The 19699-nt window shown below is 34.3% G+C and overlaps 1 protein-coding gene across 1 annotated transcript in view; it reads left to right on the plus strand.

The window, feature by feature from the left end:
* CSMD3 (CUB and Sushi multiple domains 3) overlaps positions 1-19699 on the plus strand; it is a 659839-nt gene that overhangs the window by 442424 nt on the left and 197716 nt on the right. Inside the window, exons 27-29 of the mRNA XM_010577127.1 lie at positions 4816-4954; positions 7407-7594; positions 13341-13535. Coding sequence (XP_010575429.1) covers positions 4816-4954; positions 7407-7594; positions 13341-13535 — 522 coding nt within the window. The remainder of the gene's footprint in view (positions 1-4815; positions 4955-7406; positions 7595-13340; positions 13536-19699) is intronic.

A 19699-nucleotide genomic window follows, 5' to 3' on the forward strand; every position in this document is an offset into this window, starting at 1 on the left:
GTCGCAGCAGTATTACCTTGAGTCACGTCATTATGAGATACTGTGCTTACTGTCCTGTCCAAAGCAGAACTTCCTGAAAGGAGTGTCTGAAAGGAGGGGGGTAAAACAAGGGCACCTAAAATAATCAGACAAGAGCCCTTGAGCTCAGAGTGGTGTAGAGTGGGCTCTGCAACTGTGAGAACATCAGCTCCACAAAGGCATTCCTCCTGCTTGGCTATCCCTGGTAGTCTGGTTTTGGGGCAAACACTGCAGGGAGGAACTAGCCAGAGACAACTGCTAGGAGCACTTGTACAGCTTTCAGATGGTCTCTTGTCTTTAAGAAACTTAACTTGACCTTAGTTGTTACAAAATAAAATCTGCATCCTATTTACCTATGCACACACCCACACCCACACACACCATGCATGTCTGCAGACATACATTTGCAAACATGTTTCAGTGCTGACCTGGTGTCTGTGGCTATTCTACTTAACACATCAAAGTGTTATTTTCTCTGGTCTTACTCTCCTTACTATGCCCTCCTGTGTAGTGTGAGTGTATGGGCTTTAGGACAAGAACTGTCTACACTATTTGCTGGAAGACTGCAGAAGAGAAATATTTTATTGCTCATCTCTTATTATTTTTATATGCCTAAATATGTATCTAATAATAATGATAATTGAACATCTGTAGGTGTTTAAGGGAAAAAGTAAAAGGAACGATAGAGCTCTAGGAACAGGCCTTATGAATGTATTGTAACATACTGGTCTTATTTGATATTGCTGGTTTAAAAATACTTTTTCAACTGAAAAATAATTACCCTATTCAGTGCTAGCAGTTTTAATCATTATCAGTACTGAGTTGATGATATTATTAAATAGTTTAAATGTAGGCACTCACCTGTCATTCTGTTCTTCGTACACGCGTAAATATGCATGCACTTGTTTTCTTAACTGCATGCATCCATTTACATAATACTTGTAATTTCCACACTTTATGCACAAACACCTACTGTACATCGAGTAGCAAGAATGCTTATTATGATGATTTATTGGCTAAATATCAGGCATGAAGTTATTTTGTATTGATTTCCTATAATGATACATTTTTGAGGAATATGAGCTGCTAATAGACTACAGTAGGGTGTGCAAATCTTGGCCTGAAGCCAAAAAATTTCAGAATTGTCTGTTGTGGTTCAGTACACTCTGAGGGTCATCAGGTTTTTTTCCAAATATATTCACTTATGTTGTTTCCATGCCTGTAAATCAAAATTGTACAAGGCTTACTCTACACGTAATTTTAACATGATCGTGGTTTATCAAAGTCTTAGAAAAAATTATCACTTCGATGGAAGAATAAGAGGCAGGGATAATTCCTGAGGTGTATTGTTGTAACATGTTCTAGACTTACTTTATTAGTTCTTCATACTCCAAAGTGTCTTCTTGAACCTTCTAATAATTAATACTCAAAACTAGGTAAATGTACTTGTTAATTGTTCTTACCTGTGGGACTGCCTTGGTTGTTTAGATTCCTTCAGTCTTGCCTGTAACACAATTTTAAGAATGTCTTCATCTTAAAGGTAGTAACAATGGGAAAATTACAAAGAGCTAAATATTGATTCAACTATTTGAGTTAATGATGAAAATTGAGATTCTTCTATACTGAAGATATTCCGACAAACTATAAATCTGAGAATATGTCTCTGCCAAAAGGCAGTCCTTTGGCTTATGCCTGTGGTGCCCAAAATAACTTGGAGTTTTCCATTCCAAAGACTTCGCAGATCCAATCTTGTTTAGATACCAGAATCTTAAATGATGGTATTCACTTAGTTTGCTCAAGGATACCATTAAAACTACTGGCATGGAAAATGTTATTTTAGGATTCAGGTTTACTGTACATTTAGGAGAAGTAAGGACTGTCTCCCAGAAGTTTCAGACTTTCTTCAGAAATTCTTAGGTCTTTTTTTTTTTTTTTTAATTGCAGCTTGGTTTTGTTTCTTTCTATTGTTTTGTTTTAAGCAAAGTCTTGGTTTCCATTTTTATATCTATGGAAAAGTTTTTTGTAAACAGTGAATTCCAGTGGTGCTTTCCTCAGAATGGGATCTATATGACACTAATGCAAAGGAAAATTTCAGCAGTTATTTCATATTTCAATTCATATTACAATTATTTAAATATGTCTTCAGACTAGATACAAGGAAGAATTTTTTTATGATGAGGGTGGTGAAGCACTGGAACAGGTTGCCCATAGAGGTTGTAGATGTCCTATCCCTGGAAACATTCAAGGTCAAGTTGGATGGGGCTCTGAGCAACCTGATCTAGTTGAAGATGTCCCTGCTCATTGCAGGGGTGTTGGACTAGATGACCTTTAGAGGTACCTTCCAACCCAAACAATTCTATGATTCTATGATTCTATATTTAATATCTCTTATTTAAAAAAAAATAACTAATGAAACCATACATTCTGTTTCTTTTGTTAAGATGTAATTCAGCGAATAAATAAATAAATAAAAGCCAGAAAGTTCTGGAGTAGTACTTTGTTGCCCTCCAGAAAAATTAAATACATTTTAGATAAAAAACAACCCAAGCTGTACTTGCTCCCATAGAAACAATGAATACTAAGATCATCATACAGACAGACTGTGTGGCACAGTGCTTGCTTACTACTGTGTCTACACAGAGGTTTATAAAGACAGGTTGACATAACCTACATCTAGTTTTCACTGTGTAATACATTAAAAATACATTTTTCATAGTGTATTGACATTTGAGTTTCTTTCTAGATGGGCTATTGTATTTGTTCAGTCTTAGGTCTTGCGTCTAATACTATAAAAGATAGGTGTTCTTTAAACTTTGTTTTCAAAGCTGGTCTGCCCTCAGTTAAAAACAAAGTTATGACACTTAATAACGTTGCACAGATTAAATTCAGAAAATTATGGATTCTGAAACACAATTTAATTCAAGCACACAGAAAAAGAAAGTAAACAACTTTAGAGAAGATAGTAAACTGGAAACATCACCTAATAACATTTTTCATTAGATGATGTTGGCTTTCTCAACTTACTATCTAATGAATTAAAAAATAAAATAATCTGAAACTGCTGTATCTGAGGAAAATTCTACCTGGGAGGTATTTTGCAAAGTTGAAGATTAATGGGGTTTTTGTACTGGTGGTAATTGTATAGCTTGAAATAAAACACATTTTGACTGTCCAACTTCATGTACTTTCCATTTATTCCCTGGAGAGTCTTTCTGATTATCAGCTAGACCTTGGGAAGGATTTAATGAAAGAACCAGTCTCACTGTAACCAGAAAAAGTAACTGCTAGTGTGTGCAAATGAAAGAGTAAGTAGATAAGAAAGAAGCTACTAATATGCAAATATTCTAATAACTTAACAGAGAACTAAAGTAAATCAAGACCACATTAGGAAAGTATGGATGCAGACATTGGCAGAAAGTAGTCTGGAACAAGGACATAAAAGTTTGAGTAAACATCTTTGTATCATCATATATAAGCTCAGGCTGCCTCAGAAAATATCATCAGACTGATATAATTTAGGGGTCATTTCAGTGAAGCTTGTTTACAGTGAATAACCTTAACGTCCTTGTTGGCACTCTTTACATTTTCATTCTTAAGATATGTAAATAGTGCAGCCTAAACCATTAAAGTACTTCAAGAGCATGAATGTATAGGGTTATACGGAAGAACACTAGTTCCAGGTGATGAGCAGCCTTTACATTCCATACAACCTCGCAGTTCCTCTTTTTGCACAAACTTTTAGTTCAGCAAGATAGAAAGTTACAATGTCTTCTTTTACAGTTAAAGGAAGCATATTTTTTGTAATAATTTCATCTTACTTTGTTTCAGAATTGTAATAAAATAACACTAAATAAAAGATGCTTCTGGTTAGAAACAACACCAATTTTTAATCTTGTGAAGAAAAGAAATAGCCATTATTATCCTTATTATAAAACTAAGTAAAAAACTAAGTAAACTCCTTTCCTTGGTACTGCTGAGGATCACTTTGCAGAATTAAATTTTGCAAAATGATAAGACTTTATAAATCTTATCCAGAATATTTTTAATAAAATTTAAGAAGTTCTTTCAAAAAAAGTCTTTAGAAAATATGCTTATTCTCTTGTTCTTATGTGATGTCTCAGTTAAAGAGTGCTGAAGTACAAAACTTCATGAGGGTAGTGATACTTTCATTCTTTTAATTAAGTATTTACATTTCTGGACCACAAACACACATTTAGGAACTCCAAAAACACTCAGAGAAATGTGTTTGTTTTATTTGGCCTGTGCTTGGAAGATACTCTATTTATCTCTGAGTTTGAAAACTGCAATTACTAGAATGTTTTTGTTGAATTTCATTTATATTGTATCAGTCTTGATCCAAATTACAAATCAGTGCTGACTGGTGAAAATGCAGCTAGTTGCATTATCAGTGCAAGTAGATGGTATTTCATAACCTAAGAAGCTTCTTTTAGAATGCCTTTAACAAGAAGTAGAAAGTGGAAAGCGTATCCGGTTAAGTTTTTTTATGTCTGCAGCCAAAGCATTTTCAGAAAAGTATTTTCAGAAAAGCTTTGTTACACTGTTATGCAAGCAAATAAAAGGACACAGAGTTCAAAAACAAGTGCTTCACTTAGTATTATTAGTATTTGTTTAAGGAGGAATGTGAATACATTTTTGTTTCTATTAAAGCTTTGTAAATACTTCACTTGTTTCTTGTTTAACTTTTAGAGGACATTAAATGTCAGTGAACAGATTGCTGGTACTTGCTTCTTTTTCTCTTACCTTGTTTCCTCAATTCCAATTTATTTTTATTCACAGCTCCCTGTGGAGGAAACTTGACTGGCTCATCAGGTTTTATACTTTCACCAAACTTCCCTCATCCTTATCCCCACAGCAGAGATTGTGACTGGACTATCACTGTTAATAATGATTATGTTATATCATTAGCATTTATCAGGTAAACTGCTACTTGCTTGTAATTTTTAAAGTCAGGTTTGTAACTTTATTATTGGCGGTTGTTCAGAGCTATGTAGGGTAACATATGTATACTTAATATAACTATCAAAGTGATTACTAATTGTTATCTTTGTCAGCAGTGACAACAAATACATCAGAGTATTCAATACACATAGAGGTGAAGCTGGGGAGCTCATTGCTCCTGTTCAGTTAAAAGCACTCTCAGTTTATACCAACTAATGTGGACGTGGATGGTGCTCAATTTACCAAGATTGTCTTCCTGAAAAGGCAGCATGGAGTAACTCACTGAATTGTCCCCAAGCCAGGAGTATGGGCTTTAATGATGAAGCCTATTGGTTCATCATATTTTGTATAAGATGTTTACCTGCTATTTCAGCAAAATTTGAAAAGTAGTATTTAAATTTAATTTTATTAGTCTGTATCATTCCAGGACACTTCAACAGGATACTTCCTTTTGTTCTGGTTATTAAATAGAATTGGTTTAGCATTTTCCTTTATCACAATGCAAGATTAAATTGAGATTAATAGAATCCACAGAGGAACTTCTGCTGTCTGCATTGTATGTAAACCATAAAGTAAATTAATATACATATTATTTGTGAAAAATATGCATCCAAACTGGGGCCTATGATGATGTCACAGAAAAGTTTAAAATTGTACTTGTAATGTCCCATGAAATTTAAGTCCTTCTTATGCTGGATATTCTATAATAGTGGCTTTATAGTTCTGATCAGTGATAATGTGATTACTTGTTTAGTGATGTAGGTCATACAGTTGTCTATTCTCGGTGCTTAGTGATATAGTATGTGTTTTGAAGAATTCCTTCCAAGCAAATGAATCACTCAATTATATTTACATAATTAACAATATAAATATTTTGTTGGTGATTGCAGAATGCTGAAAAGTTGCTAAGCAACTTTCTGTGCAGTAGTACTTTTTTTCTTTTGTTTGGTGAAATATCATGAGGTCAAAATATTTAAGAATATTCTGCTCTTTATATTGTACAATTAGATATAAGAGATCTCCATCTTAGAGTAAAAACAATATTTTACAACGTGACTCAATGTAGCGCTCGCTGCATATCAAGGTGCCACGATTAGATCACTGATCACCCCCCAGACCAGGGAAAGAGACAGATAACACACACAGTGTGAGCGCCAACTTCCGCCTTTTATTGCGCAGTCAATTCCTTTTATACTAACAAGGATAGGCGGGATTACAGACACATCATAAGGCTGCGACTAACCCTCTAACTTTCCGTGACATGGCGAGATCTTCTGAACGCCGAACCCTACAACTCAATATAGTATGTGAACAGTTTATAGATCCCAAATATTGCCAAGTTGTTTTTAAAATCTGGACAATGCTATGATTCTTGACAGAAGCTGACAAGCTTTTCTTGGTCAAAGTATATTGCATACTTACTAAGACTTGTCTCACTTATGACACACAGACTGTTCCAGGGTGAAAAAAAAACCCTTCCTGTATAAACCAAACTCTGGATACTCCACTGAGTACTGTTAAATATGCTTTTGAGTGTGACTTACTGTAGCTAACCATTTTAAACTCAAGATAAACTATGACACTTTAAAAATTGAAGCTGTTGACATTTGACTGTTGCATTTCTTTTGTAAGGAAATATTTTTTAAATAATCCAAAAGTTTAAAAATATTTTCCCTAAAGAAACTGTATCAGGTCTTCAATGCCTACATTTATTTTAATCAGAAGTGTGAAGTAGAGACAAAATAATTCTAGTGGTTGGATTTTCATTCTTTTACTAACAATCTTTTTTTAAACCTTTTTTGTACGGAGGCAGTCTTATAAGTAAATTTGGTTAACTCTCTGCCCTTAACTAATTAACTAATTAGTTAATTAAGTATAGTTACATAATTAACTAAATTAAATTGTTAAAATTAACTAAAATTAAGTTCAAAAGAAAAGGTGAGGTTTCAATACTACACCTTTTCATTTAAACTGTTTATAGGAAAAATGCTTCTTCCTCTTAGGGTTACTGGAGGATCATCCTCCAGCTGTGTGAAAGTGTTCAGTCTGACTGGAAGCTGTGTACACTCTACTCTGCAGCTGACTGCATTATATCATAAAGCATTTTTGCTAAGGGTTCCAGTAGATCTATGTTGTTTATTTCTCTAAAGTTTTAAAAATATTGTTATTAATTTTTATCTATTTAAGATGGGTTTTTGTTTTGTTTTTTTTTGTAGCCATTAGCAAAATACCATTTTTAAGCAGAGAACCAATAAATAATTTCTGTTGTTTTCTAATAAAACACTTCTACAGACCATTATTCTGACAGTGGAGGGGTTTTTTTTTTCCTTTTATGAAAACAGTGATAGTAAACTTTTATTTAAGCTAGTAAGAGTGAAAATGTTAGGCAAAGCATATTCTATCTAATATTTCTCTTTTTTGTTCTACAGCTTCAGTATAGAACCAAATTATGATTTTCTTTATATCTATGATGGGCCAGACGGTAATAGCCCACTGATTGGGAGCTTTCAAGATAGCAAGCTGCCAGAGAGGATAGAAAGCAGTTCAAATAACATGCATCTGGCTTTTCGGAGTGATGGATCTGTTAGTTTTACTGGATTCCATCTGGAGTACAAAGGTAAATAAAATTATTTTTCTTTTCTATTAAAAAAATTCAATGCATGAGCATAAATTTTAATGTGTTTGAATTTCTCATAGTTCTCTGCCTGGTAATGTTTTCGTTTTGCCTAAGAGTATGATAATGTGTATTAGCAATACATACAAAATATAATCTTATAAGGGTACTAATTTAAGATAAAGCTTCTAATACGATTTCATTTAGATGATACATGATAAGGTTAAATGTATGATTCCAAAGGAAAAAAAAAATCAGGCAGCAGTTTACAGGTTTCAAAAATGTTGCAGCAACAAAACTTAACAGCATATATACAACTTTTTTCAAGAATATTTTTTTTTTTTCCTTTACATAGTAGAGCATGTTGGCATGTATGCATTTAAGATCTTGTAAGATGAAATGATGTGCTAGAATCTAGGAAACCAATAGTGAAAATGAAAAAATATTTTGGCTAGGCCTTTGTATGATAGGCCATGGTAGAGCTATCTACCTGTCTCAGACAGATCTCTCTGAGGTCATAACACAGTAAACAAGAAAATACAGACTTCTAAAATGCATAATCAATAGCAGCTTTCATAACTGCCTCTGTGGGCTGAAGAAACAGAAATATTCGATATTAAATGATTATGAAAATACCCAATAATCTGTAAAGACAACCTGGGGGAAAATATGGATGTTGCTGGTATAGAGGCAATACATCCTAACCTCCCTGGATTTATTTTCTTTGGCATTTATTCTGAAAGCAATTAGTAAATGCAAAAGTATACAAGGGAAAGACTGATGCATTTGTTGCTTTGGCAAACCCACAAAGTTTGAAGTTCCATAACATTGGAGGTACCCAGTGTCCTAGGTACTTGGACGTACTATCCTATGCACCCTGCCACTCATAACTGTCCAGCCTCAGGGCAGATCTCTGGGTGGTATTCTTAAATATTTGTTTAACCTTAAACAAGACCTGAAACACATTCAGGAGACATAGCAGTAGGAACATGGTGGTTTGAAAATCCCAAGGACGTTCAAAATTCTCAGGAGCTATTGTAACTAGCCTGGAGGAGAAGAGGAAGGTGAAGGAAAAAGGGAAGGTGAATGAGCAGGGGAAGGTGTCTGCCCTTGTCTCCCCCACAGATTGGCTCTCCAAGGAGAAAAGATAAAGGGTTTAATTATTAATAGTTTCCAAGAGATGGTTCCCGAAGTACGGAGATGACGGCAATGCTGAGTACAAATACCAGTTTAGTCTCACGACCAGTAATTTTATCATATCATAAGCCAGCGTTACATAGTACATCAAAATGATAACATTAACCCAGTCCCCAGAGGTGATAAACAGCACAACAGGGAACATATACAGTAAGTAAAGTGTTAGATAACACAACTCTGAGAACAAGTGCAACAACTGTGAGAGCAAATAAATCAACACTGTGACCAGCAACTATTAAACTAATATAATGAATGCTTATAAAAAATTTGTTTTAACATGCTGTGGTCAGATCTATTGTTATCTCAATGCTTTGTGCCCCACATTGGCCCTGCTTTGCATGGGGGTTGAGCTACATCTCTTCCAACCTGAATTGTTCTGATTCAATGAACTTACCTTTTTCACACAGATTGTAGCAGCTGCAGTTGTGTCCTATATGTACACTAATACTATTTTAAGTGGAAGTGGTACTCAAGTTTTACTTCATTAACAGGCTATATTTTTCAGGTCAAATCTCAGACCTGACCCATGTCTGAAGTCTGGTCTGCAATCATGTTTCTGGTTGGGTTTTGTTCTTCCCTTCCTCCCTCTCGCTTTGTCTCTTATAATGGAGGAGCAGCTTATTAGTTCTAATAAGTGCTCTGGAGAATAATTATGAAATGTTTGCTATGGTTAGATATGTGTAATGTTCTCTCTAAGAAGCTTTGTGGCTTATGCTTATGACTTTGTTCTCTTTGAGACTTACGGATGGAGTAGTAAATCATCAAGTTCTGGACAAAGCACCTGCTTCTCTTGGCTTTCAATGTTGTTTTCCATGTGCTGAGTTACTAGTTTTATAGAGGGTTTTGGCATCATTACCATATGTTAGCCAACAGAGTCTTCCTTGTTGAACTTGAGATTGCAGCAGCACATATCGTTACCTGTTTTCAGCCCGTATTTCAGAAGCCTTAATTGATCCAGTGGTATGCCAAAATTATCAGAGAAGTAATTGCTGTTTTTCTTCAAGCTTGTTGCAAGATTTTATTATGGGCAAAGGAATTTACACCTAGTATGCACAGCCAAGAATACAATGTTACTGTAACTCTAATCTTAACTAATGAAACAATTATTTTTAGTCCATACCTAATTATTACAGAAAATAATTTAAAAAATAGTAATACAGAAAAATGTCTTCATAATAATACACCTAAAATTGTAGCACATACACTCTCCAGCATTTTCACTGATGTTCTGCTAAACCTGCCACTGCCCTTCTGTGTTTTCAGTTTAATGATACTAGTATTCTTGAGAAAGAAAGTGGAAGGGCTACAGGGGTCATCAGTGTCTATAGTTCTTCAGTTGGAGCAGTATGACATTGATGGTGAAGCACTTTTCCTCCTGTCTCCTGAGAGCATTTCTATTTTATTCTTATAAATTTGCTAATACAGTCTTCTTATTTGTTCTTTTATTCACTGGTTCTCAGCTAGACCTGATGAATCCTTTTGCCACGTTTGACTTCATTCTTCATATATTGTAGTGTAGTATACTGACTTTCTTTACAAGTTCACTTAGCAGCTACTTCAGATTTGCAAAAGTAGTTTGAAGGTGCTAAGTATTTAAGGCTTCAGTATTTTTCAGAATAGTTATTAAGAAACTGTATTTCTCTAGTGACATTGTTACTGTTTAGTCAGCAACTTCAGGAGTCTGTCACAACTGTACATTTGGGGAAAAGAAAATTACAGGGCTGTAATTTTTCCCTAGGGAAAATTCGTGCTGTGACAGATTGTGTCTTTCCTCAGTTTTTGATTTATGCACCAGACATAATAGGTTACTTTATCTTCACCTCTCTTTAATTTCTCATGTAGTAATAATCTCTACTTTATCCAAGGATCTGCTAGAGTTATGAAACATGGATTTCTTGTCATAAACTCAAGAATGGTGGTCTCACAATATCAGTTGTGTATCAATACAAATATATAAACATCAGTTCAGTAAGAAGAAAAAAGGTTTTCTTGCTATGGTCAAAATGTTAGTTATAATCCTAAATTAAATGATCCTTTCTTATCTCTTTTTTTAACTTTTTTTTTTTTTTTTTTTAATTTGAGAATTTGGACTTGAAAGAAATTTCAGTTTGCCCTAAAGTCTGCCAGACTTCTCAGGTGACAGTGTAGTTGGCCTACATAATAATTATTAATATCTATGTGATACCTTACAGGCTTTCTAGTAAATTATATCTTTTAACTTTTGATTTTCCACCCAGATTTTTGAATGTGATTGTTACAAAGAATTTAGCCTTTCTTTTTGTAATGTCACACTGTATTTTGAAGCCTCACCATTCAGAGCAGGAGGCAGATGTTACAGGCACCACACTACAGCTACTAAATGAATCAGTGTGCATATCAAATACCTGTTCTTAATAATTAACTATGTGATGTAACTATTACTTGTTATTGTACTGTTTTTAATATCAGAAGCATGGTCTCTAGATTAGATATGCAAATTCTAATAAATTGTTAATCACATTAGGAGACCCTCATGTTCTTTAGGAAGATGTGAGGTTGAAATTTCAAAACAATTATTCTGTGTTTCCATCTTTAAATATAAATGTACATTTATGGTTTTGCAATGTAATTCTTTCTCTCCTCTCAGAAATACTACAACAGGAAAATGGCCTTAGGGGATCAAACTAACAATCTACTTAGTTCATTAGCTTGTCTCTAGTAGTGACCAATAGCTGATACGTGGCTAAACTATATAAAAGTCAAATATATAATACTTTCTCTCTATTATCTGTAAGTTTTCAGAAACTTTAGTTTAGGTACTGCCAGAATCAGATAAAGTGTCTTTGTATTTAAAGCTCTTAAATAGCTTTCCAGGAATTTCAAAGCTCATACAGTCTTTTGGCAGCTGTACCTGCCTGTAGCAGAAAGTTCCATAGTGCAAATATGCCTGGTAAAAAGTCACATCTTTTGATATATTAGAAAGTTGGCACTGATCTAGCAGAAAATGAATAAGTGTTCCCTATTGATCTTCACAAGACCCTTAAATGGTAAAGAAGAAAATCTGAAATTTCTGTCTTCTTCTTGGTAAAATAAATTACTCCAAACTCCATCCTGCACAGCACAACATCATCTGCTTCATTCCAGCTTCTACCATTTCGTAATATGTTTACTGTTTTTTCCTTAATGGAAAAACATTGCAAATTTTTCCAAAATGTTTACCTTTTCTCCCCTTCTACATAGTAATGTTGTTAATTAGAAGTGCCAAGTGGTTATTTTTCTGCAGTTTGTTATGTCTTGGATATTAAACACACTGGTATTCACATTATAGAAGGAAGAGGGAAGCAAAGATATGCATACATTTGAATTTATTTCAATATTTTGAAACAAATAGCTATAAAAAAACAAAAAAAGGAGATAAATTTAAGGAATATATTCATGCTTTGTCCTCCAGTGAGGAAAAAAAGGCTGTATGAAAATATATCAGTGTATCATATGGACAGATATAGATACTCATTTGGAGTTTATTAATTTTGAAGAAATTCTTGTTTGCATACTTTTTATTTTGTAACAAAGTACTTCTATTCGTTTCCTCCTCTCATGGTTTAATTCCAGCTGGCAACTAAGCAACATACAGCTGCTCGCTCACTCCCCCCACAGTGGGATGGGGGAGAGAATCAGAATAGTAAAAGTGACAAAATTTGTGTGTTGAAATACAGTTTAATAGGTAAAGCAAAAGTCATGCACGCAAGCAAAGGAAAATACAGAATTCATTCACTATTTCCCATTGGCAGGCAGGTGTTCAACCATCTCCAGGGAAGCAGGGCTCCATTACACATAATGGTGACTTGAGAAGACAAGCGCCATCACTCCAAATGTTCCCTCCTTCCTTCTTCTTCCCCCAGCTTTTGTTGCTGAGCATGACATCATATAGTCTGGAATATCCCTTTGGTCAGTTGGGGTCAGCTGTCCCAGCTGTGTCCCCTCCCAACTTCTTGTGCATCCCCAGCCTGCTTTCTGGTAGGGTGGGGTGAGGAGCAGAAAAGGCCTTGGCTCTGTGTAAGCACTGCTCAGCTATAACTAAAACATCCCTGTGTTATCAACACTGTTTTCAGCACAAATCCAAACCAGCCCCATACTAGCTACTATGAAGAAAATTAACTCCATCCCAGCCAAAACCAGCACACGTCCACTTACCAGTTTTCCAACCACAGATTTTAAAACTAGGATGTGTCTTATCTACTGGAACAGAGTCCATATATCTAACTTAATCTAAGTAACTACATCATTAGTCACAGCCAACTCTGGAAAAACAATTCTTATAATGGAGCTCTATAGATATTATCTAGGAAGAATATAGGAGACATGGTTTTGGTCATTGTAGAGTAATTTGTACAGTCTCTAAAACGGAGAGAGAACATTTGATTTAGAATGGAAGGATTCTTTAAAAAAAATAAAAAAATAAAAGGAGCATTATTTGTCTACAGGGTACTCAAGACCTTGAGAGAACTCCAGAAAATATTTGTAACGGTTTAGATTATATTCAGAATTATGTTTACATTTATTTCCTCTATAGCAAAGCTTCGTGAGTCTTGCTTTGATCCTGGAAATATAATGAATGGAACAAGACTTGGAATGGATTATAAACTGGGGTCAACTGTCACATATTACTGTGATGCAGGGTATGTCCTTCAAGGATATTCTACACTAACATGTATCATGGGAGATGATGGCAGACCTGGATGGAACAGAGCCCTGCCCAGTTGTCATGGTAAGAGCAGTTTTTCATTTATTATAGTTGCTGTTATTATTATTCTTGCTTCGTCATATGGAAAAAACAGGTACAAAATTAGAAGAAGCCATTTTAATAAACTTTTCTTTTAGGACAAAGCCCTTTTCAATGATAAATTTAATAAAAAGAACATATTTAGTAACTCAGGATAAATATTGTTTCAAGTTTTTAGTAACATTGGATAAATAGTGCTACAAGTTAATACTGCAAATAGAGGTTGATAGTAATGTCATCCTCTATGCTGACCTGTATTCTTGAATTAGCAAATTTACAGAAGAGTATAGAGATATGTACCATATATACTTATTTAAACAGAGCATTAAGTATAGTCATATATATGTTTGTTTCTTTTTGTTATTACTGTTTTTTAAACGACGTAGGTGAAATATTTTGTACATACAACATTACATCATTTAACCTGTTACACATGTGGTCTCTAGAAAAATTCAGCCTTGAAATGCACTAGAGATCCAATCATTCAGACTTTTAAGAATATGAAGAACTCCACTCATTTCAGCAGTCTCCTGACATTAGTTATATTATCACTGACTATCTCGAGTGTAAGCATTTTCAGATTTAAACTCTAAGAAAAAATTGAATTTTTATTTTACTGATTTGGTGTTAGTTCTTACCAGCAATTGATAGCCACTTCATAAAAAAACCAGTATTCTTTTCACATATTCTGTAAGATTAAGCACAAAACCTCTTCCACATATCCAGATATTAATAAACACAAAAATGCCACGTTATAAAATTAACATTTGCTTTGTAAGTTTAAATAAAATCTCCTCTTTATCATGTTAATTTCAATTCTTTTTCATAATTTGAAGACCAAAAAAAGCTGTTAAATCCATTTCCAATTTGAATATATTTATTTTAAATAGAGTATGGATTTTCTTTTTTGTATACTTCAAGTTCTACTGCAAAGTGGATGGTGGAGTACCAGCAAAACAAAAACAAAAATATAATTGTCAACTCTAAAGAATAACCAATTTTATAAGCATTTGAAGAATTTTAGTATTTCCATTATCCACCAAAAACATAATAGCACTAAACACCAAACTCCAGTGGCATCAAATTGGAAAACTGGCCATAGCAATCTTTTGGAAATGTGTTCAAACTTGTAGACTGTGTGCAATGGAAGTAAAAAATGTCTTCCTCATTTTAAAATGAGATATGAACGTTGTTTTCTAGATAGGATTCAGTGAGGAAGGTTTTTTTGTATGAGAGGAGAAAAATTTCTTTATTTTGGAAGGTCTTTTTCATGGGTAGTGAAAGATAAAGAATTTCTTTATCAGTGATGCAATAATTGTGTCTATTCATGCCACTTATAATCTACTTAGCAATCCTCCAGTGCTATCTATTTTAACATTCACTAAAGGGAAAGTGTTTGCTTGAAAGGAGTGCCATTTTAATAAAAGGAAAAAAAAATCTTATAATAAAAGGGGTAGTGGATATCTGTCACTAACTGGACCATTTTCTTTCCTGGACGAACAAGGTCTTAGTTCAAAGATGACAAACCCCACACTTCTTAAGAATATGATGTCACAGAGTAGGCTCCATAAAAATGCCTTACCTTTGGAATTTTCACTTGTTCTTACGTTGCTTTTTTCTCCAGTTCAGAGTCGATGAAGGTTTGTAGAAGTTGCTGTGATATATTATAGTATATTTTTACAATGTAATCAATGCTTTCAACTTTTGCAGGATTTAGCTCAAGAAAAACAGAACATTTATATAGCTGTGAGAAAGATGATACCAGTTGATTAGCTTTCAATTACATGGAGCTGGCAGAAACAGTTTGAGAACTGAATTTTGCCTCCTGACCACCAGTCTCACCTACGTAAAAAATCTGCTTATTAGAGAAATGAGATTCCTCCATTCTGCCAGTTGTATTTTTGAAACTCCATTGAAACTGATGGTGTTATAATGAAATGTGGTATACACTACACTTCAGTATGTGTGTATTTTTTCATATTCTTATTTATTTTTAAGAAAAAAAAAATTGAGAACCTGAACCCCCTTTATACCTGCAATATTTTGATCTAATGTTTTAGGTATGAAGTAAAAAAAGTTTGTTAAAAAATTACCTCTCTTTCTCTCTAAACTTTTACATTTTTAATATCAATTTAGAAACCAGGTTATTCTGTTAAATTCCTTTGAGCCATATTTAGCCATATAGCTTTATAGGGGGAGTAAGGAATCTTAGAATATGGAAAAGAGAAATGTTACGAATGAGTATTCTCATTTTGCTCTTGTTTGGACCTAAGTAGGTCAGAGGAAAGGAAGGGAGAACTTTCAACACTCCAGATGGCCCTCTGGGCTCAAGGGACATGCTTTACAATGTGTAGAACTGGTCTTGTAAAGAGTATAATTCAAAGAATATAGAAAAGCTTTTTCTCTTCTAAGAGAATTTGTGTCAGTAATATTTGATTGTTTCCATGAAGAAAATGATTAGATAAATAACCTGGATAGCATGAGGGTGAAACTGATACAGTGGTCTAAACTCAGACCCTATTAAGTAAAAACTCTTCTTCTTGCAATTAATATAGATATTTTCACTGAATAGTAGAATCTCAATAGAGGAGGATAGAGTACCATCTCTATACCCATTCTGAATAACTTGACATAACTTAAGACATACGCCTGAGAGATGGTAGATGAGTTCAAATGGCCCACGCAGAGAAAGGGTTTATGTGTCTTACTTGTTCTAAAGTCTAGCCTTTTAGACAAAACATGGCCATAAATACATTCTCCATTCAGAATTAAAAAGAAAATGAAGGCCGTGGCTCTATTATATTGGAAAGGCAACCATTTGGGATTGCTTTAAGCATTCTCTGAAAATGTCTGGTGCATCAAGATGTGGCCTCAAGTTGCAGCAAGGGAGATTTAGGTTAGATATTAGGAAAAATTTCTTTACTGAGAGGGTTGTCAGACATTGGAATAGGCTGCCCAGGGAAGTGGTTGCATCACCATCCCTGGAGGTATTCATAAAGCGAGTAGACGGGGTACTTCAGGACATGGTTTAGTGGGCATGGTTGATGGTTGGACTCTATGATCTTAAAGGTCTTTTCCAACCTAAATGATTCTATGATTCCATGATTCTATCAAGCCCCATAGGAGATCTTTGTTGAGGAACACTTGATGTTCTGGGTCTGGTCAGGCTTCGGCCTGAACTGGCTGATGGATTGCTCAGTCTATCAAAACTTGCTTTCCTGGGAATGTGCAAAACTAGAAAATATGTCTGTCTACAGACCCTGAAAGTCAATAACTGATGATTTTGGAGTTAGATAAAAGCTGAGCAGAGGCTTTCAGGATCATAGAGGACTAGTTTTCCAAAACTTACTCAGTGCATAGAGCTGATGTTTTTGCAATGGTACCTTTATGCACGAAATATTTTTTATGACCTAGTCCCATGTGCATTAGGCATGACTTGCATTTCCTTGAAATCATTATTTAAAATGACCTTGAGCCTCTCTAATAAGTGTGGGAAGTCAACCAAATCATTGGCTTCATTCTTTTATGAATGCATGCAAAGATTATCCAGGCTAATACGCTAAGCTATTTGGCATTTTGTGGTGGATGTTAAGAACAGCATGTAATTAACACATGCAGATGCAATATTACTATGACAGAGATTATGTTTAATGATTTCTCTTAGCTTCACCAACTACAGTTAATTTTAAATTTTTGGTAGCAAATAACAATTGTTTACAGAGTAACAAAAAGCCCTGTAGTGGGAGATCACATTTATGACTGAGTGTAAAAACGTTGTTCCTACCAGAAGAAATCATTTATTGATCACTAAAAAATATTGCTGTGTTTCATTGTAGTCTGTTGTTTAATCCTTGGAAATATTTGAATCCAGGCTTCAAAATATCTCCATCTGAGGGATATATCTAACAATCCCAAATATTGTCCTGAACTGCCTATGATTTATTTGCTTTTTTTTTTTTCTAACACAGGATCAGTATTCAGAATATTCATATGTACTCTTTGTCTTCTGTTTAAAAGACAACCAAAAAAACCTGGGAGTGCTCACAGAGCAATTCCATACAATGATATTTAAAAGCAACAGAAACATTCTTAATTATGATTGCAGCAAGAACTCTTAATTCCCAGTCTTACGTACACAATTACATACTAGAGCCATGGTGGTTTAGTGATTAAAGACCATGCTAAAAACCAGAAGCATATGCATTATGAGAAAGGAGAGAGGACCTTGAACATGTCCATTCCTCTCCCATATGACCTGGGGGATAATTCACATTATTAGGAGCTGGGAAAAGGGGTGCCTGCAGCCTCATCTTCTCCCAAAGAAATGTTTTCCTGAAAACTGAAATGTCAAAGGAAGTACCTGTTCTTTGTTTTGGTTCTGACGGTAGGACTTGACCTAATTTCCAGTAATTCATAGTTTTCTGTATGATTTTTTTGTTTCTTTCTATCTGTATTAACTTGTCACAGCTATTTGAAATAGCTCAGATCAGGTTTATATCTGAAAAATTTTAGGATGGAAGATTGCACAAAAGAGCTTAATCTTACTGTTTATTATTTTGTAATATATTAAATGTTGACAGCTTTTTTCCTCAAACATTCAATATTGATTACTTAATCAGAGGCTTTATAGGTCACATTTTTGTGCACTTTTTACATAGTGAAGCTATGATTCTAATGTGGTTATTGCATACTGGTGTGGTCTTTTGAAACCATGACTTTAGTCAGCCAATTTTTTATATAATAAATCATAGTCAGGCTGAGTACTATTACAAATTGCAAGGACAAAAAAAGAAAATCATTATTTTCACCATCATTGACAATATTATAAAGAATTGAGTGTTCTTGTCATAGGCAAACATTTAAGTCTAGAAGAAGATAAAAGACTAAGGCACACTAGGCTAAAATACTTTCTTGGGTGATTTTTATTTAGGATAGGTAGGTAAATACAAGGTTGAATTTCTAGGTTATCTAATTTACATTTCTTAAAAATGCTCAAGTATGTTAAACAGTAAGAACTGGCATGTGATGGTCTATTTTATACATGTACGAATCAAGGCTTTTTTTGTGTTTATAATATTTTGGATGTAAAGATTTTGATCAAAACAGCTGGAGCTTTCATTGACATTTTTGTCCCATTCTGCATTTTTGGAGTACAAATGCAGAATGCTTGATTACATTCCCAAATCCTCAAGTATCATATATAAACAATTAAAAAGAAGATATTGAAAGGCACAAAACAGTTTTTAGAAGCCGAACATTCATTAACTTCCATCTTTGGTATTTAACATTTTCATCTTTATTAAAAAAGCAACCAAACAAAATAACGTTTCTAGGCAAAACTGCTTGTTTATAATAGAACAGATCGAATGCATGTCTAAAATGTAACTGAGATCAGGATCAGACATTATTACAGGGATACTGTAGATGGATAGTAGTAACTGTATTTTGGGTTGGCTACAGTTACTGCTCATTATTTTTTGCTAAAAATATATATATTTAAGTCCTTTTAATTATTTAATGAATTTAACGTGCCAGGCTGATATTTGCTTTTGCAGTTCTCTATAAGAGGCTTGTTCCTCAATGTGATTGGTTTGCTTTAAAATAATGTATCATCTGTGGCAGAGAATTAAGTCTGCAGTAAATACATTGTCTTCATACTTTGGAGGTGCTAGAGGATTGAATGAGATAGTAGAAGAGAAGCAGAGATACAGTGAGGATACAAAGCCAGGATGGCTTTTAATCACTAAAGAAGAATTCTTGCAAAAATCTGAAATTAATTCTCAGTAGTCCAATGTCTATCTTTCTCATGTTAGGAAAGGGCCTCTGCCAGAATCTCTGAGGATGATGTGAGTTTAAAGGTTGGTATTCATGGTATAAAGAGTGGAATGAAGGCTTTGAGAGTTACTGTGCACTGTAGTGCCAAGACCAACATTAGTCAGCATTCCATTAAGGTAATAAAAGTACTAAAGGCATTAAAACATGTGGAAGATGTGGCATAGGTGGTGCTGCAATTGTAGTCATCCATTTACTTCCTCCAATTAGGATTGTGTTTTGAATATGTAAAATGCTGCTTAAATGCTAGGTACTTTGAAAAGTTAGTTCTTAATAGTCGGACTTGAAAAGGCAGTTGAAGGGCTTTTGAAGAAAAT

The sequence above is a fragment of the Haliaeetus leucocephalus genome, unplaced genomic scaffold, assembly GCF_000737465.1.
Source record: "Haliaeetus leucocephalus isolate CR32 unplaced genomic scaffold, Haliaeetus_leucocephalus-4.0 Scaffold555, whole genome shotgun sequence".
Classification (NCBI taxonomy): domain Eukaryota; kingdom Metazoa; phylum Chordata; class Aves; order Accipitriformes; family Accipitridae; genus Haliaeetus; species Haliaeetus leucocephalus.